The following is a 25,618-nucleotide window of genomic DNA, read 5'->3' as shown; positions in this document are numbered from 1 at the left end:
TCAATACCCGGAAAGAGAGGAAGTACAACACCGGTTGATAAAGCATTTTTATGATTTTAATAAAAGCTTGCTTTTTAAATGAAAAATTAAAATCATTCTACAATTACGTTTCTCATTTTGTGTAAAATATTTCGCCTTATCTGAGCAGAACTCTAGTTTATTTCCGCCTCATTACAAAACGAATTTTACGTTATTTTTCGTCTCTTGTGACACGAAATCAGTTTGTTAATTAATTAAAAGAGTTTATGCCAGTAAAACCTTTATGGAAATGTCTACAAGACAGAAAGCATCATTATCAAGTTATTATTTCTATTTTCGTTATTATAATGTTGTAAAAGAACGAATCACTTACGATCTATTCTTTCATACTTTTAGTACTTTTCACTTTTTTATAATACTCTAAATGCACTTCATTACATTTCTAATAAAAGTAATCAGAAACATGTCATTTGCATGAAGATTTTTCTATGTTGAATCCCTTACGTATAAAAACAGAAAAAATACAGGCCATTACGAATTCTGAATGCGTTATTGACAGTTTACGGCATTGATGCATGTTATACTGCATATTTTACGTACAAAAATGAAACAAAATTCCTTGAAGCAAATGGAATTTTAAAGGTTAGGATTTCTTTCACGTACGATACGCCTTCTTCCGGTCAAGCGATAAAGTCGCTGAACACTGGTAGTTCTGACTAGGTTCAAATCCAAGCGAATGGGCTGGTTGCATAGACGTTTTCTTGCTTTTCCCCATGTGTAACGTGTATACGAATCATTATCCCTTAGAAAGTCCTCCACAAAGGCATCCCTTCTTAGGCAGATAGCTCTAGTGTGCTTTACCTTAATTTCAATAAACCAAACAAAACCAGGATTGCTTCCACGTTCTTGATTTGCATAAGACTGGCTTTTTTGGTTAAATAAGGCACACTACGGCTATCTGCCTATGAAGAGAGATGCTTACATGGAGGACTGTTAAAGCGAAATTCGGCCCATATTTAGTTTACGCTTAAGGATAATATCAGAAATTCCATGCAGTCAGTATATTCAATAGTTGAAGAAATGAAGAAAAGGCGAACTACCAGTGCTTCGCTACTTCTAGACGCTCGGCCTCTTATCTACGCACGTATTCTTCCATCCTAAATGATAATAATATGAAGTTGCTAAGCAGTTTCGTTTTATGAAGAATAAATTGCAAAATTCTGATAGCAAAATATTAAGCCGAAATTTTAGGTGGTAAAACTACATTTGGTATAAAAATGAGGAAACGCGATTAATTTGTAGTAATTAAAAACATACTGACATATACAATAAGCCGTGTATTGTTAAATTAAAGTAAAATATTATATCTGAGAAATGATACACTTGAGAAATTATAAATGTTAAATAAATGTATGCTCCGAAATTACAAATGGTTACGAAATGTATTCATTCAGAGTGAATATGAAACTTAGATTACCTGAAGCAACACTACGATTTCATTTGCAATACAATAGATCCAAACAACAGCAACGCCAAATCCCATGTATGCAAAGACTGTATGGAATCGAGGCACTATATCAGGCGTTGTTATGTAGTAAATTGTACCCGCAATCACCGAGGAGATTATGACGACAATGGCTAATAGAGGCATTACTCCTCCAATCATCGTAAAGCCAACTATAAATAAGAAAATAAGTCAATTAATTAATCATATAACCTAGAATAATTTTGGTACTCTTCTGTCATTTCGCCTGGACTCAGAAATGTATGTATGTACATGTGTGTATGGATGTGCATGTTCATGTATGTATGTATATAAGTACGTACTTACTTATGTATGTATGTGTGCATACATATGTCAGTCTATACACACACGTACCCTATATGCGCACATATATACATTTCTGATCCGGTCCCGATAACAGACGAGTATCTAATTTTGTGTTGCATTTTAAAGAATTAACATTTCGTTAAACATTTCGCTCAATAAACGTTTCCCGTTCCTTGTATTTATAAATAATTTCCATTGCTATATTTTCTAAACCTATTAAATAATGTAAATTACTTTATTATTTATTTGAATTTATTTGAGCATTTTTTTTAACATTGCATTATATTTTTTCTGGGACATACGATTTTAACACCAACCCTCAACAACACTGTTACCTATCGAATACCTTTAAAATCTCCTCTATTGATCGATAGATGGCACCACAGTAACGATGTTAATCTTGTCTGCATTACTCGCGCACTGTGACCAGATATAAATATTTGCTTGATTTCGCAGGTACATTAAGGAATCCCTGCTGTATGCCAGAATAATAACAATAGTATCAAAGGTACATTTAGCTTATGAGCAAAAAAATTATAGAGGCCAAAAATCTGTCGCTTAGTTTCTTTTAATCAAATCAAAAGAATAAAATATTTTGGTATCTATTTAAATGCTTAGACCCTGTCTAAAATATACAATATTATACCATCCTGCTTTATACGTACGCATGAATATTGCATTTTTATAGATAGCAATTAATACTAGAGTACCTTTATAGCAATTAATTCTACAGTTCATTCTTATGAATATTACTATACTAGCGGAAGTACCCGATGTCAGTTAAGTTAGATTGAGAGTAATGTATTATTTACACATGAGATCATTTGAAAATTCGTATAATAGCATATTACACGTCGTAAGGAATATGATGCGTCATTGTAATGCATAAAAAATGCCAAAGAAACGAAGTAGTATTCAATACATGTACCACAATTGACTACGTAATTATAGAATCATATGGTATATATACCCATATGACATATGGAATTGCTATTTGGGTCAGCAAAAGTAAAAACAAATACATCATTAGTTTGAGCTGAAAAATACGATTCATAGTGATACATTTTTCAGTCTGATGCGATAGGGAACCCATATAAAAATTTCGATAGAAAAACGGACTAATTATATCAGCAACAATGGCACGCAGGCATCGTTGCTGATATATCACTGTTGCCATTTTTGCTGATATCATCACTGTTACCACTCGGAAAAATGAATTCTTTAGATGTTATCTTTCAAAGCTTCGCAGTATTTGCGTTATTTCTTAAGATATTTAGTAACAGCTGATGGTCATAATCATACAGTTAATAAACATTTCGATGTATTTCAGATAAAGAGCAAAATAGCTAGGCGGAATTATTTAATGTTATCACCATAATGTTTTCGGCCACCATATTTATTACTGAACGTTTCAGAAATTTATTTACCTTAATATTTGAAATAAATAATTCAGCCTCTTACTCCACGAAATTATTTTCTTTTCACTCATCGACACTGAATGAAGCAGAAGAATGAGCTGAAATATCAGAAATGCAGAAGAGCGAACATCTAAACTTTAACAGTTTATTACCAAAAGCAAAAAAAGCAGTAAACCCCAGGCAATTGCATTTTAATGCAAATGACTGTAGCAACATAATCCTGCGACACGAAGATTAGAAAAGGAACACTATTTTCAAACATGTCGGAAAATATTATTGCAATTAACTTAAATGCGTATATTTAACTATAATGGCACACTCCTTTTCACCACTTCGTTGAATAAATAATGAAGAGTTGGAGATATTTGTATATAAATTCGAGATCATTTTCAGAAAACAGAATTTTGATTTTTATGGTGTCAATGAAAGTATTCTCACTTGTTTCTACATTTCATTAAACCCGCTTTACTACGGTACAAGCAGCGTTTCCAAACAGACCTTTTCCCTTCCCAGTATACCTTTCATTAAACAGACACTTTTCGTCTACTCAAATCCTAACGATGGAAATTAAAATCTCAGTGAAAGGATTTTTTGTTTTATACTTGCCGATACTACATAAAACCTCAATACTTATTCCTCTTAGTTCTTCATCAAGGAAGGTTGTTTCTAGAAATTTTACTTCAGCAAAAAGAAAAAAAAATCATCCTAAAGTGTTTTTACTAAACTTCCGTTGTTACTTAATAGTGATAGTGAATTTATTTACTAGAAAGTTCACATTTATCTATCTTAAATATCCAAATGGAGTCAACATTACTCTCTTAGACATCACGAGTGCTGGAAGATTGTTTTAAGAACTTATCTCGTTTCTTGCTAGTTCAAAACAAATTCAGTTTAGTATTCATATTGTTAGAATATTATTTCGAGATCGGAATGTGTGTAAATAAATAGTTTTCTAGCAAGAAGTTAATGTTACTTACATCCAGTTCCCATGATTATAAAAACTGGTCCAGTAACAATATGAAGACAGTTGAGAACTCGACACCAGTTATCCCTTGGGCTCTTGTAATCGACAACAGGTGTTGTTATCAAAAGAACAAATAATACAGGACTCTAAAATATATAAAGTAAAATTACTACCATGGAGAAAAATATTGTTTACAAAAGTTAATAAAAATAGGCTGTATAACAGGCTATAAATCTTCTCTCAAAAGTCAAATTTATTTTACGAAATAAAGACAGCAATTTGAAATAAAATCTTATTTATGTCTTTATCATTTCCCGATATCTTAATAAAACGAAAGTGATACAACTTTGTAAGGTTTACTTACTTAACACGTTTTGCTTATGTTAAAATGAGTTGGCATCATCAGCCGGACGTAAAGTAATCCTCTCCTTTCTCCCGAAGTGAGCGGTATTTGGCTGAAGTTGGTGAGTTTCTCCTTTGTTGATGAATATTAAATAATTAGGGAAATTTTCCTATTCATGTGCTTAAATGGAATTTAAATAAATGAAATGTAAATAATTTCAATTCCTTTAATTTGTTATTTCCACGACTCACCAGCGGACGAGCAGTAAAGTCGCTGACCACTGCTAGTGCGGTCCGAGGTTCGAACGCCGAGAATGGGTTGGTTGCACGGGCGCTTACGTGGTTTTCCCCAAGTGTAACGTATATACGAGCCAGTTTCCCTTAGAATGTCCTCCACGAAGGCATTCCTCCCCTTAGACGGATAGCTTCGAGTGCTTTGCCGTAACCAAATAAACCAAACACGTGAGTCTCGAAAGTCAGTTTGTGGTGGTTAGTTTAGTTCTTTATTCCAGGCTGAAGACAACAATGCATTTAAGTTGATTTTATTTCTATTGCATTTAATGTTTTGACACTATAGCAAATCTGGACGAAATTCATCAAGTTATAAGTTTGGACTAGTTTTAAATTAAACTAAATCGATCTCAATATTATAAATATAACAATTCTTTGATACTAAATAGACATAACGAAGCGAATAAAATTATATTTTATGCATAAAATCAATTTATCTCTTCATATTCAAAACACCAGGGAGAGATTAAATTGTTTTATTCAGTAATTACTTCATCTCTGACTCAATACTTGCAGATCTTTAACATAAATTTAAGCCTTTTCTTGCATGAAAGTTTTATAATATTTCTATTTAATATGTATTTAATTAAGCAACAGTACTGCAAGCTATCTAATATGATCTCTTTTGAATATTGGTAAAATAAGAAAATACTCCATAGTTAACATTTTAACATGGAAACATTCATAGCTGGGCTTAAAGTAGTTCAAAGAATATGAAGCATTTTCTTCATGTATACGAAATGTTTTAGCAATGAAAATTAAAAGAAATGTATGTGAGCATTTCAAAATTGAAGCCAAGTATAAAAGATAACGAGGGACATATTTTAAAGAAATATATGCATAAAGGTCTCACTGCATGACGTACTTTAAAGATATCAAGGCTTCTCTCCATCCATGACTGCTTCGACCATTCCTGCAGATTTACAGGGCAAACCTTTTCAGCAAAGTCGCGCCACTGGTTAACTGGTTCTGGAAGCGGAACCTTTTCGCATTTTTCTGCTTTGAAATAATCACATCCAGGAGAACATGTTCCGTTTGCTATGTAATTCTTCACTTCTGTCTCTTCATAGCCTGATGAAAATAAATAAAATCCGTAAGTTATTAACCGGTGTTGTTATCAAAACGCAAAATTGCAAAGAAATATATTATAATCAAAACATTTCAATGCTTTTCAAGTATCATTTATTCGAAATTGACTTACTTGGTGGCAGTTCTTCAGGAATATTTTGCAAGGAGATAGCAAAAACTTCATTGTCGTAGCAATAATGGTTTAGAGTGTTTCTTCGCCTATCCTCTTCCCAACAGTACTTGAAAAAGGCTACAATATCAAATATAATTAACTATCATGTGTAGGGACTAAAACTGCATTGCATTGAAAAGGGAAAATAAAACCAAAACGTATTTGCGTTTTTTCATATAAATATTTTACGCATGAATAAACAAAAGATAACACACAAAAACAACTGATCCAATTAGCATTTGCGTTTAGATAAAGAGAGGGGAGCACTAGCGATGTGGAAGAAAGCATGAATAAAATAGTTAACTTATGTTGTGACTTCTTTTCAAATACTTGTATTTATATATATTCCCTGTTGCTATCTTGTAAAGGAATAGCGTTTTGTAATTCTTTTCACTGTCACATTAATTTGTAGTGAACGTGTTCAATTACATGGACATTGGGATTGAATTTATTACACGTCTTGTCGCGCAGTTAAATGGTGATTTAAGATAAATGAGCTTTATCGTCTTTTATTCAAGTGATATAATTTGTTCCAGAGATAAAAAGCACGTGCAAGAATCCAAGACCTCATTCCATTGCTCCTTAGCAATAAGAGCTGGAAAGATTAGGTTACCCGGAAAAAAAATTTGCAGTACTCCTTCTCCCTAGTGCATGGTTTCCTTGATATTCCTCCCGATATTCTATACATGTCTTTTCGTTATATATGAGCTTCTACCTCGTAGAGGTTTACGGATAGTAGTTTAATTTAGCAGTAAACACCGTATTATTCTTTGACGCAGAATCCAGGATGCAAGAAGCTGATTTTAAGTAAAATAGGCCTTTTTCTTTCGTTTAAAACAAATCCAATCTATCTCGGTCTCTCTCAAGTACTTTCGCTCTTGAAACTTGCATTTATTATTTGCCCGAATAACTACTTCCAATTTTGCAAAACTTTCGGACCAGAATGACTTATTTTGAGACCCTTGAGCGTTTGACATTTATGATCAGAAAATTATCATTCCGTATGAATTGATGAATGAGTGAATGCTCCAGAGTATGAAGTTTTCATTGCCGAATTATCATCAATGAAACAGACCGTCTTCTGCCCAAACTTAAGTTTGCCAAACCGTTCGGATATCCTTTACATCACCACTGCACGAAGAACGATGTCATTTATACAGCAGCCCGAAATCAAGTGTAACGTAATGCCATATAGATACCTTGCTCTATTGCTTTGCACATTTGTTCTCATTCTCCATCCTAAAGAATAATCGAAGCAGCATTTTTTGGATAATAGGGTCATGAAGTATATTCTATCTCCTTTCCATATGCCTTCGTTTTGTAACTAGAAGCGCACTCACGCTTATTCGGGAGGCCTGGATTTCGAGTCCTGCGAGGGCACTGAACATGTTTAACCTTCCTGCATCGATATAACCTAAAAACACTACGTGTGGCGCCCGAACAAAATGGCGGACGCTAATTTGTCACCACCAGGATTTAATGACTGTGTCCTCTAATTCCCAGTCGCCCTTTAAAAAGGGAGAGTATGTAAAGTATTTTCTCCCTCCTTTCCGCATGCCTGTGTGGTATAACAGGAAGGACGTTGGACGCGTATTCGAGAGGTTCGGAGTTTGAATCCCGGCTAGAGCACTGCACGTTTTTCAGACTCCAGCATCGATATAACGTAATGACTGTATAATTTATCCTACTTAGCTTCCTTTTAACAGTAAACTAGCCAACAAGAAAATTTTGTAAAGCACGTACGCTTGGTGAATCTGATTTTGACTGTCATGTAGTCTGTCGCGTTTAAAATAGTATGTTGCAAAATCAGTATCTTTTTTTGCAACAATAGACAATTAAGTTACAATTTGCTGCAATAAACAATTAAATTACAATATAAGCTGAGCATTCACTGAGAGACAGCTGATATTCAGTTATTTCAAGCTTATCTCTCAGACGTTGCCCAGTTCACTAGTAGAACGTAGACCGATCTTGCTTCCAAAAGGTAGACAAATAAACATAGACAGCTAAACTTTATGCTGGAAGTGAACTCACTTCTTCTAATCATCATAATGCTCGAAGTTGATTTTTGAAATGTTTATCATAATATTTTTAAATAATATGAAATGGGCTATGTATTATTTTAAAAGAAATGATGCTGCAATGAATGGAATGTTTCATTGTTCCTAGGTAGTGAATTTGATCAGTTGACTCTTTTATAAAAAGCAATAGAAGCTCGTATGTAAAAGTACAAGTGATATAACACTGCCAAACTACTTTGTTAAAAATTAACTGTTATCTTAGAAAGTGGTTTCTACTTAACCTTTACAAATCTGAAATCGTAAAATTTTAAATGCTAGGACGAGTTTAAAATATGAAATAACTATTTCTTACCAGTAAGAACAACACCGTAGGCTTCTGGGTTATCATAATCAGCTGCCTTTGAGCCTTTGATTTTCATTCCCTTCTCAACATTTGCGGCTTCTAAGATAAACAAAATAATTACATTTATTTTTAGAAGAACTCAATAGGCATAATCTTAGAATGAAAATAAAATGAAATATGAGAGTGGGGTTTCTTGCCTTTTACCTTTTCATCTTCTGGTAGGACCCAAACTATGTCTTCGTCAATTCAGAACGTAGCCCCTCAGACAAGCACACAAGGCTCGCCACTAGGAGCTTCTAAGAGCAATAATTGTGTGGAAAGGGTAGGTATTTATCTGCAAGATAGTGCTTATGAGAGCTAGAAACAGACTATAGCAAGCCTTCGTTAAATGGAAACCATCTCTCTGTCAGGATCTCTCATAAATTACAGCACTAAATTCCTAAACTACTCTTTACCGTTATCATTCCAGAGAGATGCAACTTTTCTTAATGAAAATTATTTATGGTCAGGGATAAGACACTATTACAAGAAGTTCAGTTATTGAAGTTGCCAGCCGAGGCAGCTTTTTGTCATTTTAGTAAAATGGTGAGTTTTGACACATTAAAGCAGTTTTGCTAATAATATACACACAAATTATGCGTTACATACATGCAATATTTCATATAAAGTCTTATAAAAATTTCACTTTATATTATATAAATACATAATATTTTCACAGGAAAGCATACATATATTTTATAAAAGTTATCAATTTATTCCAGTTATTTTTAATTTTTTTAAAATTTAATAAACTTTTCAAACTTACCCGCAGCTTTATCAGAATATTGAAGGTGTTTCTGATGTATAAACCTACTCGTTACAACCACGATGATGTATACGATATAGAGTATGACAAAGCCTGTGGGAAAAAATTTCGAAACATCATATCACTATTCCAATTTTAAGCATTACTCATAATCATTCTATAAAACTACCAAGCAGGTTTACTTTAATGCGAAGAAAAGTATTAAAATTTAGAGAATAAAATTTATGGTCTCGGACCCTTTTTAGCCAAATGTTAGTACAGTTATAATTTAACGCACTGATCGGGAAATGGCCGAGCCTATCGGCCATTTAGCCGACCATCGTGGAGAGCGATGTGCAGGGGACAATCGAATTTATATCTTTGAATGGGAGAGAGGGCACACACAATCAACCCTTAAGCTGGATTCATGCCCTTAAACCCTAGCGCTGGGCTAGCAATCACCCTTTGCCAACCACTCAACCGTTCAGGTCAACTACACGGCGTATCTTAAATTCTTTTTTTAAAGTTTTAGAATTCATAATGCTTAAGAAAGTGAGAAATCATTTTTGCGAAATATTTTCCTAGCGTAAATTTAGTATTCCAGTGGTCCTGGCTGGGATCCAAGATGCTTGTGTACCACGTTGCCCAGTGCAATTTTGATACCTTAATCTACTGAATGGTAGGGATTACTATGATCCCGTTTGCCCTTGTTAGGGTTAAAAATCACTTTTCATTTCATAAACAATTTCAATTTCATTAACGTTTTGGTAAATATCTCATCACAGTGATTGTAAAAATATTATTTATCTAAATTATTATGTACTTCTAATCTTAATCGAAAAATAATGTGCATTAGACTTAAAATGTCAAGCAGTACTACATTCACACACTTACCAACAGCATGATAAATGTATATGTGTCTAGAGAAGAACAAATAAAATGCTGCACCCGCTGCAACCATGTAGAAAAAAACGTCTCGCAAGAATGGCCGCTTCATCATTCCAAAATTCTGCGTCAGAAATATAGATCCAGCAACGACTGTCGTGACAAATATTCCACCACCTGAGTTAAATGCATATATATTTACATAAAATTAACTTACATTTTTCTTCAAATAGCTTTTCATAAGAATGAGTTCATTATTTTGTTTATTATATTGTATACCAACTACATAAAGAACACGGTTATAAATTTAATTATATTTTATACTATCGAAATAAAGTCTTCTCATATTATTATTTTGAACTGTATTAAAATAAGAAGTTATAATATATATTAATTATAAAGTCATTAATCATAATAATCATTTAATAAATATTAACTAATTTTAAATCTTATTAAAATTAATTTAATAATAAATCCTATTATAATACTATAATAATTATAATTATCGCAGTTAGTTATCATAATCATATTACAATCCTAATTATAATAAATTAACTATTATAATCTTGTTTGAATAAGGAATAAATGGTTAATTTTTTATTATATTAAACCTAACTGAAAGTAAATTGTACTTAGCTCAAAACATATTTTATTCGGGAGGATTCCTTTCGAGAAAGCTTCTGTTCTTATTTAGAAATTTCAGCTTACTCTAAAGTACAATGCTGTTGATAAACAACAACCAAGTGAGACTTCAGTATGAACAACTGGTTTTCCTTGATTTTTTTAAGATGAACACGAATACGGTTAAAATTATTTATTAGATCAATTTCTGAAGACATGAAATTGCATTTGATCAAAGTTTGATGTTACGGTAAAAGAATCCGAAAGTTTTTTTTCTATTTTCAAATATTAGATTTATCGTAATTTCTCTTGCAAAGAAGGTATATATGTTCATTAATAAAACTTAATTGGCGATTTAGAAACTTTTCTAAACAATCTGTAATCGAAATTAACCTTTTAAATTCAGTTTTTTTAAACCCCACAAATTTCATAAAGAAATATTTAGTATCAATTAAAACTTCAATTTTATTCATGCAAAATAAGAATCTTATCACAGTGTTATCATCTGTCATAGATAATGACATGCACTTTTTTCAAGTATACTACAAATCATTCATAACGTGTTACCATTACTGAAGTAGAAAGATTTGCAAGTCAATTCAAAATAACTGAAAAAGGAGGAATAGAAGAGAAATAGGCTGTTAAAATTAAGTATAATTAATCGCAAACAAGAATATCTAAACTTGCGACACAATAAATGCGTAATCCGAGAAAATGGCAAAATTAGCTGGAAGTGCTTCATTCTAATAATATTTTAGAATGTATTTAACTCTAATTTGTAAATAATAAATAACCAATAAGTAATAATAATAATGTTGCTACTGCGAAAATATGTAAATATGAATTCAAGTAAATATTATGTAACTAATAAAGCGATGAAAATTGATTTAACACGATAAACAAATGAGGAAATTCAAAGTAAAGTAAATATAATAAGTATGAAATTATTCCTGACTGCACTTCCATTGCACCTCATCTATCATTATCAAAATGTTGTTGTTTTGGAAAACGCTTTCACTACAAGTCTGCGACAAACGGCAAAGATTTCATAAAAAATGAACCAAGTTCCAAATAACTGGAAACTGAACACTGAAGCAAACTACGATTTCATAACAGAATTTTTTTACATGATTATAATGAAACCACAGAAAGTTATTTTCTTCACAGTGTCTTATCTTCTTACGTAACATGGTCTAAAAATTTAAGTTTCTCTTGCCAATAAGGGGACTTTTTTTTAGAAATCCTCAGTACCTTCATAACTGTAGTTTTCCTCTCTATATCAAAAGCTAAAAATATTCGCAAATTGTCCTTACTGGAATATAATAATACCTATGCATTATTTAATATGAAGTTTTAGTGCTAACGTAATGCATATAAAAATATATTAGTGTACAATAAATAATAAATATTTTATTTGTATTATAATTCAAATTTATGCTGAAAGCACGCATGAAAGTGATGATGATGTTTCGGGCACAAATAAGAACCAAGCTTAAAATGAAATGATGATAGTTTTGGTACAAGTAAGTACAATTTTAAACATGTAAATGTAAACAAAACAAATATTTCAGTAATACGTTGCTTTAAATTCATTTTTATGATGCTGATTAAAAATAGCATCAATAGCACCAAATGTTAGGCATCACATATATGACAAAATTTGTTTCAAAACTCACCTATGAGACCACCAATCACCATCTCCGTTTTTCCTTGGTTGATACCAGCAATAGCAGAAAATATATCGGGAGAACCGTTCCCGAATGCTAGCAGCGTAACGCCCTTCAATTGTAGTTAAGGAGAAAATTTTATAGACTTAAATATCAACCAAAAAGACTGCAAATGTATAATTCATACATAGGTATGTATGAAAAAAAAAACGGTTAGCGATTTTTAAAAAATCAGATTTTTTTCTGCATTTCAAAGCTATGAAGATTACATTTCTTGCACGTCGTTTAAGTAGAGATTTTTGAGTAAAAGGTTTTCTTCAGCTTATATTATGCTAAGTCAGATATAGAATAGCCACTAATTAAAGACCATAGAATTTCTATGACTATTAATGACCATAGAAAAGCAATTTTTCTTTAGTTTCTCCGAATTTCTGTTAGCATTCCTAAAGCTTAATGATAAGCATTTGTCCTTGTAATAGCATAATTATATGGAGAATAATAAATATAAATATTTTCTAAAAGAACTCGCGGAAACTATTATCATTTATCGGGCTTATTCACTTTCCGTCTTTAGTATTTATATAATGTACTCTGAAGAATTTTTATTCAAATCATTTACCTCAGAAACACAATAATGTTTCGCACGGGTTAGAAACAAATTTTAAAAAATTCTATGTCTCTGTGAAAATTCTACGAAAGTTCCAATGGAAGCTCATATATAAATTACAACCATAAAATATAATTAAAGAAAAGGAAAATTTGATTTAGAATGTCGTTTTACGGGAAATCAAAGGCATTTGTAATGCGATTATTAATATTATTGCTATTTTATATCAACATTTTAGCGCTGTAAATTAAAGTTCCTTACTTTAATTCAGCGAGCTCTTTTTACCATTCGGAGACCAAACTTTAATTATATAAATATTTGCAGGATGGATTATTGTAACAAAGCTCATTACTGACATTTCATATGCATTCAAACATGAATATTAAATGAAGGATACGGCCACATTTTGAGACATCTTGAGCGTCTTTGATATGATGAACAAGGATGGGCACAAGCTAAAAAGAAGAATAAATGCGACTTTTACGTGTATATAAAAATAACACGATACAAAACAAAACAAAAATCTTGAAGCAACTAGCATTTTTTTTTTTTTTTTGTTAATATTTTAGTCGTTTATTTAGTAAAATTTGAAGTATAATTCGAATAAATATTTCCCAAGTATTCAAGAAGTCGCGAAGTTGCTTGACAAGTTCTTCCCTTAATAGATAATAATACCTTTGGGACTGATAATAACCCTAATAGTAGTCAATTAATCAGAGCAAAATACGTAGGAGCTACTCAAACCTTAACATTAGAACAAATGTTTCTTGCACATAAACAAAATTTCAACATTGATGTTCTTTAGCTATCTTAAAAAGCATTCTGGTTTACTATAGGAATTATCAGGCCTTGTGCATAGTATGGACATCAGATCAATGCATATTTTCAAATCAAATCACTCTCGAATTCTTATTACCAATTAGTTCTTTTATTAGTATTCCAATTATATGGCAGTCTAATCATTCTTACCATTAAAATTTCCCTAATTTATCGCATAAAGAATTCCTCATCTTTTCTTCAGGCTCAGTTTTTTTTTTAATTATTGGTCGTCAAGCAGCATATAGACTTCATATGATGTTTAAGGACTAAAATATTGTCTTTTAAAGAAATATATGAAGATAAAATTACAAAAGCTTAAAAGAATTACTGTATCATTAAGGATTAAATATAGCTATAAAACTTCATCTTCTTAATTAGATATTAATATAGCAAGTTAAGATATTCGTCTCATGCACTCCAGTCACTTAAATGTCAGTGATTAAACATACAGTGAATTTTTTACTCTCCCTCCTTCCCATATTCCTTGCATTTGCGTAATAAACGTTTGAGCAAATTAATTGTGCAAAACATTAAAGAGTATATTAAAATAATTTCTTCTTTATTATTTAATTATATTTTTCCATAATTATTCAAGTTCTTCATTATTATTCAGATCAATTAAAAAACTAACAGAAAAAATATGCAGAAATCTTAAGGTGTTTGAATAAAAATATTACTTACTACCTTACAAAAGTACAAATTTTCTTGATGGTTTGGTGCAATAAAAATAAAATTCTCTTAATAAGATAGTAGAATTCCAAATTTCATTAATACCTATTCTGAAATTTAAATTTTAATTTTAAGTGTAAATAGTGCATTAAAATTCTATAACAAAAAGAACAATATTGAACCTAATCCATGATTTTTCAATCAATTACTTAAAATTATCTTCCTAATAAAAAACGTTGGTATAAATCATATAGAAAAGGAAACCATATTCTACGCTCTGACATTGCGATTTTATGTGCGTAAGTCATCAATAAGTAATCTTCATCGCAGGTGCAACTCAGTAAAAGGCGTCAAATGTGGTGCCTAATGAAGTGAAAATTTAGTGCTTACTACTGTACAAAGTTAAGCTTAAAATAAAAAAGGAGCACATAATATATTCGTGTGCCGCAGTAATCATCTCTGAAAAGTTTCATAACCTGCATAACATGGAAAGTTACCTCGCACTCAGAAAAACTTTAAGTATGAAATGATAATCGCTTATAAGATATAACTGTTACCAGTCCCGCCGAAACTTCTTCGAAGGCAGATCAGGTATACAAGTGCTAAACAATATGTAGGCAATCACGACTGTAATAATTTACATGTTTTTCAAGAAAGGTTCTATAAACTGTGCAAATACTCCGGTGTGAGTTTTTTAAGACAACAAGCGGTCGTTCTCATCGTTTAAGTGATTTATTCCTCACTTTTCAATGGCTTATTGCTCTCTATTTCAGTGTCACAGAAGACGTTGCTGCATCATGTAGTGATCTGCGATGAAACTTTTCCCCTGTAAACCCAGTTTAATGTTAATGCCAGTAACTGTCATCGCATAAACCAAGCCACTATGCAAGATAACAAATCTATTACACCCTAAGATTATCCTCTGCTTGCTCTAATCATTACAACGTATAATTTAATTTTGAACTCCTAGACTAAGTCAAGCATTACTACAATCGTATTTTTTTCGATATTATTCAGAACATATAAAGGTCCTTCAGTAAAATCTCGTGGATAAGAAGTTTCTTGCTCACGGTTAGCATTAGCCCGCACGCAGTACAGTTAGGGCAGAATTTTCTGCTTCGGGCAGCGTATTTGAGTGTCTTCATCTCAAAAACATCACTTCCACTTTGCTTGCTGTGTTCCAAGAAAATTTAAATCAAGAGCGAAATTTCTGAAGAATGAATGAGAACTTAACTGCGCTCCTAAAATTTTAAATTTATTTTTATACTAAGTAATATTTGCCTGCAATAAAACCATTTATGAGCAGTTTGAATTAGACATATCTACTATTTTTTTAACGATTACGAAACTAAATTGACCATGTAGGTATTGTTTGCTCGCTAGTATTTCACGATAGTATAAAAACATTACCTGTGATATATTACTTTTAAATTTATAAAATCACTGGTGTACCTGCTCAGTTTGTAGACGTTTCTTGAAAAACATGTTGACGATTACAAACGTAATCATCTACATGTTTTAGCACTTGTAAACCTGATCTGCCTTCCAAGAAGTATTTAATTTATTGTAATATAGCTCTCCCGGAAAAACAGTTTTTATTTTCTGAAGGAATTTCCAACCCGTTAAATTCTGTGATTTATATTGCAAATAAGTAAAGTTTACTTACAAGTCATTAGCTGTCACTCCTAACCCGGCAAAGAGGACTAAAAGCCACGCAACCTGTAAATAATTTTTTAATCATATTTGAATTTCAAATCAGTAGTATATAACAAGAAAACGTTATTAAGAATAGATAAAATGAACAATAGTATCTGATGATCCAATTTAAAAAAACATGCACTAGGGTTGATATACAATGCATTTAACACTCTGTAAGGTATTTTTCCCTTTCTTACCACTTGCTTTCGGGAAGTAACTGGAAACCTGTTAGGCTAGCATTCGGGAGATCCGGAATTTAAATGTCGGAGAGGGCAGATCCGATTTTTCATGCTTTGCGACTCTGAAAATTCAAATGACACAACAACGGCACCCGAACTGAAAAACGGGGGTGCACGATAATTGATCACCGCCTATATTTGGAATATGTTCCCTCTTTTCTAGCCGCCCATTAGGTGGGGGTAGGAAATGTGAAGTATTTTCTTCCCGCCTATCGCGTGCCTTCCTGGCGCAATTGAGAGCACGCTCAGCCAGCAATCGGATTTCAAATCTCGGTGAGGGCAGAACTGATTTGTCATATTTTCTAGCTCTAAAAATTCAGATGACTTTACGATTTTTTAATACAATTTATTCAGTATTTTAAAATTTAGTCTTAATTTCTTATTACGATTGGACAATAGTTTATTTGTTATTATTATTGCTTTTATTGTTTGTTTCCCATTACGAATAATTCATTGATAATATTATTTTACTACACTATGCATGAGTTTCTAGAAACTCCACAACTCTCACGCAATAAAAAATAAAGGATCTAATCTATATGTAGAGAATCTGTTACGCATACAGACCCTATTAAGAATGTAAATCATCCTTAGGACTGTAAATACGCAAGCAAAGAATTCTGATACATATGAATATTAGTCTCACAAAAGTTCATTTATTAAAGTGAATGCAGAAAATGGTCACTGAAACTGATTATTTAGTCGTCTCCCTTCTCCCGAAAATTAAGTTGCACAACATTTTCTCACAAAAGGTCTTGAACAGTTGAAGTAATTAGTCATGAATTGAATTATTACTCGAATAGCAGCCATTAGACTTCAGCCAAAATATTAATTTGCTGCCAGGCATAAATTTCAGATTTTCGAGCCTAGGATTTTCAACGATGAGTTATAGCTCCGCATAAATGAACCTAAGAGTACAAAAGCCAGTATAAAAGCCAATATAAATTAACAGCTCTATATAAATTAACAACGAGTTGTAACATCATAATACTGTGTATGAATAATTAATCTCGGAACCGAAGGAAAAATATCCTAGTAATGCTAGTTTTCTCAAATATACAAATTAGGCTACTTTTCTAAATAAACAAATTCGTATTATTGTATTTAGAAGGCTTATTCAACTATTCCAGTTTTGTTTGTGCAGTTTTACGTTCAATGTAATATCGCCAAAGTCAGCTTTCATTACATAAAAAACAATCAAACGCAATCGAATATTTCTAATTTATCCAGTATTTTTAAGGTACGGTTCGTAGCTGTAAATTATGAAATAATTTAAAACTGCTGCAAATGTTTAAACTTTTAGTAACATTGTAAAGATACATTTCTAGCATTTATGATACATTCTGAAGTATTTCTGAGAGAGTTTTGAATATTTCTGATGCACAAGGCCAAAGCATTTACTTATTCTGAATTTTTGCAAAGTTCTGTGATACAAGTATTCCGGGTTGCTAAATACTTCGTCTTTTACAAATGAGAGTATGTATTAGAGATATAAACATGATGATCATGATGATCGATCATAGGGGTTATATTTAAACTCTTGATCAAAATTTGAAACGAAAACCTGGATTTGTTAATTTCAGAAAGGTTTAACATATTATAACTTTCCCATTAACCAAGTTTTGCATTATATTTATTTTCTTATTTTTAAAAGTAATGTTGCTTTAAATTATCTCAGCCTGTTTCTGAATTTTTATTCATTTTACATTAAAGTTCATCAAAGGTATTGACTGAGTTATCAATACGAGATAAAAGTGAACAACTATTCGGTTAAAGTGAGAAGAAAAAATGTATTTTGTTTTCCAACTTTGCAAACAACTAAAGATAAAACTGCTTCACGAAGGCATTTGATCGACATTTTTTAGAAATGACGTAATTCCATTTCCTATTTTAAAGAGAAAGTTCACAAGTATCACAAACAAATATGATAAAAAAAATAGCAGGAATTTCATGAGAGAGATATGGGATAATAAAAAAATATGACTAAATTTTAAAATTCCGTAGTAGGCAGCGGGAACAGAAAAAGAAAGATAAGACGGATGGCGATGAGGGTAATAAAAGCTCTTTTATTTTATATGGCTACTGAATTTTTAAAGCAAAAGCAACAACGCCCTTATCACAGTTTTGCAGTTAAGAGCATCGCACTTTTTGCTTTAAAAATTTCGATGAATCAAAGCTATCTCTACATTATTTGCGAAAGAATACATTTTATAGTTACATAAAAGACATATTTGAATTGAACTGAGTTAATATCTAACTTAAGCTGATATTTACACCAATGTGTAAAATTTCGAAAATGTGTTAAAAAAATATAAAGGATGCATTCAGATTCGAAACACCACAGCAATTTAAAACTCCTTCACGATTGTTGATGTAAGAAAATTAAACATAAAGGCAAAAAACATCTTCGTATTTTATAGACTTCTGGCCGATATATTTATTTACTGTTCTGGGTGGCTATACATTGTCAATTTAATTTGATGCCTTACAAACATCCTATGAATTTCCGATGATCCCATAGAAAAGTATCACTTTGAATTACATGATTAAAGTTCTTTTAATTTAATCATCACTTAAATAAATCCTTTTATTAAAGTGTACTCGAGATCCAAATATTAGGAATAGAAAGAATGCACATTTGACAGAGCACTTGATCCATACTGTTGAAGGAGAAATGATGAATAGCATCGTATGTACATGAATAGCATCGTATGTACTGTCGTGCGTCACTTGACAGCTCTGTCTTCAGCTCGTCGTCAAACTAAGCGACATATATTATAGTTTTTTACTTTAAAATAGGCACTTTAAGACGTTTTCAGCCGTCCCTCATTTGTGATTTAACCGGATGTCGTCATACCGGAACAGCACGTTTCGCCACCTTAACTCTCACTTCACCATAATAACTGCAAAATTTTTAAATTGATAAAGTTCGCTGTGAATCACTTTTATATCTGTACGTATTAGGTTGTAGAGACATTATGTTAATTGGAAAAGCCGAAGAGATGAAAAATGTGCAATCGCCTTTGCCGGAAATCGAACCACGGACCTCTGGAATACCGTCCCAGCGTGCAGAACCACTACACCACGAAGGCATGCTAGGAATGCGGAAGAAATACCTTATACACCCCGCCTCTTAAAGGGCGACTGGGGTTTTTAGGGGACACAATCGCCAAATCCTGGGTGGGGAGAAATCCTCATCCACCACCCTTTTAGTTCGAGCACCACGAAGGCACGCTAGGAAGGTGGGAGAAATACCTTAGAAGGTATTTTGTGCTCAAACAATTCGCGGAAAATTCTTATCATGAGTACTTAGTATCTGGTATTGCATACTGGGTATCATGGGTATACGTAAAACCTGTAGTACTTTTATTTGGCTATCAAAGAGCATTAGTACGCTGTATAGAAGAAATGAAGTAATCGGAGACAGCATAAAACGTTTGTAGTGAAAACGGAATCCAAGCATATTTGCTCCGTTAGATAGGATATCGCATTTTCAGAGAAAGGCAATCAAATAAGCAAGGACGTCTTTGAACATAAACAAACCCTTTATGTGCTACAACTACCTTATTTACGGGATATTACATCATCTGATTTCACTGTTCTCTCTTATCAAGATGGCTGACTTAAAATTGTCAATGTTTTCAAATCTTTCAAGCTAACCAAAACTATGCGATGCCGAGTCTCTGACGAGAAGAAGTCTCTCCCAAGACTTCCAAGAAAGGCTGGAGCACTTGAGGAAATATGCTGGTTCTGCTAAACTTCGGAGGCAACTAGGTCATAATGTTGTACATTTCAAATAGAACTGATACATACATATTTTCCTTGAATTTTTAAGCATGGGTATAACTCATGAGTAAAAAGAACTTACGCTCATGGCGACAACACTTGCTACCCCTTCTGGTCCATAAAGGCAGTACATATGTTTAGTATAATGTATATAACCCATTCCAGAATGACATTCCTTTTCATATTGTACGAAGTCGCAGCGACATTGCATTTCCACTTCATTCACTTCTCGACACTAGAACAAAATAAATTCATGAAAATATTATATTATTAAAATCTGCAATATCATGTGTAATATCATGCAACCTTCACGCTGTGTTACACATGTATCTGCAATATCATGTGTAACACAGCGTGAATTGGGTATTTTTTATAATTTTATTCTTTTTATGATAATATAAATTATGCATTTTATAAGTACAAAATAATAAAAATTATTTTTTTTAAATTAGTATTTTTCAGAGAAGTTTTGTTCTTTTTTCAACAGTTTTTCTTTGTAAAACAACAGAAAATTGAGTGATTATCGTTTATTTAACAATTAAATTGAATACCATAAATTTCAACTCAGAACTGAGTCATGTTTGAAGGAGAATTTTGAAAATTTTATTTTAAAAGTAACATTATAAGCCAATTTTCTAAATAATTTTAATATTTTATTGATCCTTCTTATTTGATTACACACTGCTGTAAGAAGTTAAAGAAATAATCCTCTCAAGCGTTGTTTTGCTGTGGGTGTGAGCATACCACTCCTGTGGATCTAAAGGTGTGGGTTCTTTAGTTAGGGTTTCAAATACACATGACTAATTTTTAAAAATTCTAATATACCATGAATCATTTTTAGTTCTGATGCCACTATAAAGCAGTGTTACAGAGGTTCCCAAACTAAATGTTCGTCATCAGTTTGGATTGGTCATCTGGAAATCGCGTTTTTCTATCTTTTAAACATAGCCCTTATGTCAAGAGATATTAGAAATCATGTATAATCATATCTCGTGTGTTGTTGTTGTGCTTGATTCCCGTTAAGGGTAAAGTCGATTTTTTAAGATTCTTTAACCCAAAAATCTTAGGTCTCAATTTTGTTTTCTTAAATATTTTTCCTTAATGATATTTTGTGCAATTCGTTGAATTTCATCTGTGCAGTCAGAAATTTCAACTCACACACGATGCATTTTCTAGTGTAAGCCTGAGTTCGACATCCGAAAAGGTAAATATCAATTGTATAAAAACATAGGATTAAAACTATAGATGTAAAAAATTAATCGATATGTTTAGGGGAAGAGGATGTTTAAAAATACAATAGGCATTTTTCATATGGACTCATTTTAGATATTTTCGAACTGGAATCATGAGTTTATTTCAGATAAAAGCATTCATTTACAAATCGGAAGTTTCCTAATTCGATTAGCAAATGCTTCATTTACTGCTCAACTGAAATAAATCCTTGCAAACGACAGAAGATATCTTGATTTAGATCTTAGGCTCGTAAATAGACTGGTTTGCAGTAAGAAAAGGAATGTAAAAGCTTCCAATAATTTTAGTTTAAAACTGGAATTGATTAGTATTAATTATCAAAAAAGCGAGGACTGTATCATCAGATTAGTTTTCTGTAGATCGGGAGATTCTAATTTCGTTTCCTGAATGAATGAAACGATTTATGTTTTATATGTTTAAGTGCAAACAGTTATTGTAATTTTAATGACAAATTTAATAGCTTTTTCTTGGATTTGCAATAATCAGAAATATTTATTAAAATAATGAGCATTTAAAGATAGAAAGTGTATCTAATACGTTGTTCTCTATAATTATAATATCTGTAAAAAGTTTTATAAAAAACTGAAAAATGCAGTTTAGGTGGCAAGATCAAGAGATATTATTGATTAATTTTATATTAAGTAAATTAGAATGTATTTGCCTCAATCTTTTCAAAATCTTTCAGCATCTAAGATTGATTTAGCTACAAATAAAGTAAGTAATATTATAAATTTGTATGTCTTCCTACTTTAGATGAGTTAATTTCCTCGCAGGTAAATGTGTTTCTTAATTTTGGTACGTTTTTAAAGAAAATGGAATTTGGCTGGCTAAAACGCAAGAAATCTTTACTTACCTCTGTAACGTTGAAATATGAGCTTTTGTTTGTCAACCACCCTCCATCACTTGAACAATTATCGACAAAGCCAAAATCATTGTTCCAAATGAAATTGTCAGCAATCATCCATGAGTCAGCCATCCCTTCAGCGGAAATGTTCAGTGTCAAAAGTTTTCAAAAACCTATCAGTTCTTCTGTCCAAAGAAGATATTTTAGTGATATAAGACCGTCTTCTGTATCTTCGGATTAAAATTTTACTTTTACTACTAAAAGATTTCCTCTTATTGCTTTGCTCTAACCGTCTTCGGTACCTACGGACTAAGTGCTTGTTCTTTGTAGGAGTGGCCCAACACGCGTTCGTTGAATACATCACATGAGGATAGATTTGGTATGAACGAGCATTGCTAAGATCTTGTCTTATATACCCTCTCTCATTCTGCTGCGAATCCTTTTTTGTCTTATCGTTGATAGAAGCCAAGGGCTCGAAATGAGCTTGCGTAATTTTTATTGGCTGACTGACTTGACAAACAGCGATTATCATACAAAGAAGACCGACCCTATGTGTCGAAGTTGAAGATACCTCGCGACAATTTTTTTTTTTTTTCCTTAATTTTACAGTTCTGGATATCGCATCACGTTATCTCGCACACAGCTTCCATAAATTAGTAAAATTGTTCTTTTAATTTTCCCTGTATATGAATAATTCGCTCCAAATAAAAATACAGGTGCATAATATAACATTAAATTTTTCCCTTTCATAAAAAATGCCTTTTATCTTTCGAAATGAAATATCTAAGCATACTTTTTAAAATGAAAATAAAGAATTGGAACCTGATAATAAAATTTTTTTGACGATCTTTTCTTCAGAAAGAAATTATAAAAACAGTTATTTTATTCTTTGCTTAAATAAACAAAATAAATAAATAAAAAATATTTACGTACAAGCCTTCATCTTTTACGTTTTCAAAGCTCTATAAACTGAAATATTAAGTGAAGTATGTCAAGACTAAAGAAGGTTTTTCCTAATTAGTTTTATTTCAAAAAAAGTGTTTGTTATTTTCTAAAAATAGTTTATCTCATTAAAAAAATACGTAATACGCTGGTTTATTATAAAGCATTGTTGATGCGAAAACTTTCAGTCAGATTACTTCAGTTGAAAAACCGGAAGACATTTTTAAGGCAAAACATCCATACTTCTAATAAATGCTTTCCGGCAGTGGTTAGAAAACGAAAGTGAAATATTAAACTCGTGAATAATTACCTCATTTTTATTTGGCATTCCTTTTTAACTCGAGGGCAAATTTCACATAGAATGTCATAAGTCATTATCACCCGAAGAGACTTTGTAGAGACATTAGGTATTTTTTGGAGGCAGGCAAGATGAAAAATATGCAACGCCTTCGCCAGGAATCGAACCGCGGACCTCTCACTTACGCGCTGAGCATGCAGACCACTACACCAAGAAGGCTCGCTAAGAAGGCGGTAGAAATACCTTATAACTTAAGAAACAAAATTTAAAGAGATTAGGGGTTAAATAGATTAAAAGAAACACTACAGTTATCAGTGTGGATGCCATCGTTGTTGTATAAATCGTAAAAATGGAGATGTTAAATAAAATAAAATAGTCATTCATATTGAAGGAGATCTCAGAAAAGTACTCATAAGATGAAAAGTAGTTATTTTAAAGAGTAATAAAAATATACAAATATTATGTCCTTTAAAAACTTTACCGAAATTGATGAAGGATCGATGAAAATTTGATCTAGCTGAGTTATACTATTAATGTACTTTAATGAATTTATTAATTTCGTACCAGTTTTTAATTAACTTACCAGTGTAATCACTTATCTAAATATATGTTCCATATAGATTAATCGTTAAGCTATCAGGATTAACTATTTATTCCGTCATATATTATTTTCATACGATGCTTGTTTTTAACTTATTTGCAGTCCTGCAAACCCGTGCAAAATTAAAAGAGTAAATGTTGTGGCTTAGAAGTTTCCTGCTCACTGCCTTTGAAATTATGTCGCCTTTCTGAACAATTTTTAACATATACATGCCGATTTCAGCTAATTTTAGCAATAATTACTCAATGCATTTGTAAAGGAATTATCGAGATCAGAACTACAATGCCGTACAACTTCAGGCAGATGCTTCGGATAATCAGAATGCTAAGAGTCACCTCGAATCTATTTCTTATCACTAATTTAACTTACTTAACATAACTTAATGTCTTATCACTAATTTAACTTAACTTAAATTTCTTATCACTAATGTAACTAGACTGAAAATTAGATGTGTATCCTAACAAACTCACAGATGAGAAAAATACCATAAACTTTATTAGATTTTGTTTTAAGCTTTTGCTCCACATCATTATTGTATAAGAAATGTCTGGTTTTCTCATTTGCGTTTAAGTGCACTCGAAAGAAGACGCTACATAGTCAACTCATTTCCAGGGAGAGATTTTCAATCATAGTATTTCACTGTTGTATCATGGTTTTCAGCCGCCCGGACCAAATTGCTCCCCTATATTCGCCGCCCTTTTGTGCCGTTTCCTAGCTTTTTTTGCCGCCCCAGTTGCAATAATCAGCGAATAATCAATCTTGATTGTCCCTCAGTCATTTACACTACAAACTAAGATTTAAATAATAAAACGTTCCGTGCTAGTTTTTAATCGGTCCGATTTGTAGGTGCTACAAGACTATGAAAACAATTTATTTCTCCCGCCTTTTTAGCATGCCTTCGTAGCGTAGTGGTGAGCCCGCTGGGCACGTATTCCAGAGGTCCATGGTTCGATTCCCGACGAAGGCGTTGCTTATTTTTCCCATCTCCTGCTTCCAAAAAAGAAATCCTAATGCCTCTACAAATTGATTCAAAGTTTTAGGTCAGATTATAAGGTATTATTAGTGCTAATTATTGTGAAATTATGCCGCCATAAAAGGTGCCTCCGGGGACGAACATCCCCCGCCAAGCTACGCAACTGTGCTACGAGATATAAGCGAACTTTTCCATTTCACAGTAGTTAGAAATGAAGGCATAGTTTCAAACTTTCTAATATTTCAGCCGAAAAAGCACAGTTTATGGAAGGTATTCTCTCGTTTGTAAGCGGCACGTTTTTTCACAACAGTGCAGATAAAAATCAGGTTTGCGACTTATGCACGAGTATGATTAGAAATACATACGTACAAACATATGGCAACACAGCAGCACGTATTTAACGACTGAGTATAAAATGTGTTGTCTTTGGGTGAATGTGATGAATGTTACATAGAACTGTACAAGTTTAGTTGTGATTTGCAAGTCGTGGCGACATGGTGTGGTG

General features: G+C 32.2%; 1 protein-coding gene across 1 annotated transcript in view; it reads right to left on the bottom strand.

Moving 5' to 3' along the window:
• Window positions 1–22,680, bottom strand: part of LOC118194884 (mitochondrial sodium/calcium exchanger protein-like) — a 32,890-nt gene extending 10,210 nt beyond the window's left edge. Inside the window, exons 1-12 of the mRNA XM_035366093.2 lie at window positions 22,309–22,680; window positions 20,287–20,439; window positions 16,148–16,200; window positions 13,391–13,448; window positions 12,396–12,498; window positions 10,108–10,275; window positions 9,235–9,327; window positions 8,439–8,528; window positions 6,027–6,143; window positions 5,691–5,896; window positions 4,206–4,338; window positions 1,457–1,656 (exon numbers count right to left, since the gene is read on the bottom strand). Coding sequence (XP_035221984.1) covers window positions 1,457–1,656; window positions 4,206–4,338; window positions 5,691–5,896; window positions 6,027–6,143; window positions 8,439–8,528; window positions 9,235–9,327; window positions 10,108–10,275; window positions 12,396–12,498; window positions 13,391–13,448; window positions 16,148–16,200; window positions 20,287–20,439; window positions 22,309–22,431 — 1,497 coding nt within the window. The 5' untranslated portion in view covers window positions 22,432–22,680. The remainder of the gene's footprint in view (window positions 1–1,456; window positions 1,657–4,205; window positions 4,339–5,690; window positions 5,897–6,026; window positions 6,144–8,438; window positions 8,529–9,234; window positions 9,328–10,107; window positions 10,276–12,395; window positions 12,499–13,390; window positions 13,449–16,147; window positions 16,201–20,286; window positions 20,440–22,308) is intronic.
• Between the last annotated feature and the right edge of the window lie 2,938 nt (window positions 22,681–25,618).

Source organism: Stegodyphus dumicola, chromosome X2 (assembly GCF_044657685.1).
Source record: "Stegodyphus dumicola isolate Sdum_Otavi_A_Nest chromosome X2, ASM4465768v1".
Lineage (NCBI taxonomy): Eukaryota > Metazoa > Arthropoda > Arachnida > Araneae > Eresidae > Stegodyphus > Stegodyphus dumicola.
Note: the sequence above shows the minus strand (reverse complement) of the source record. Positions and strands in the feature narration are given on the sequence as shown.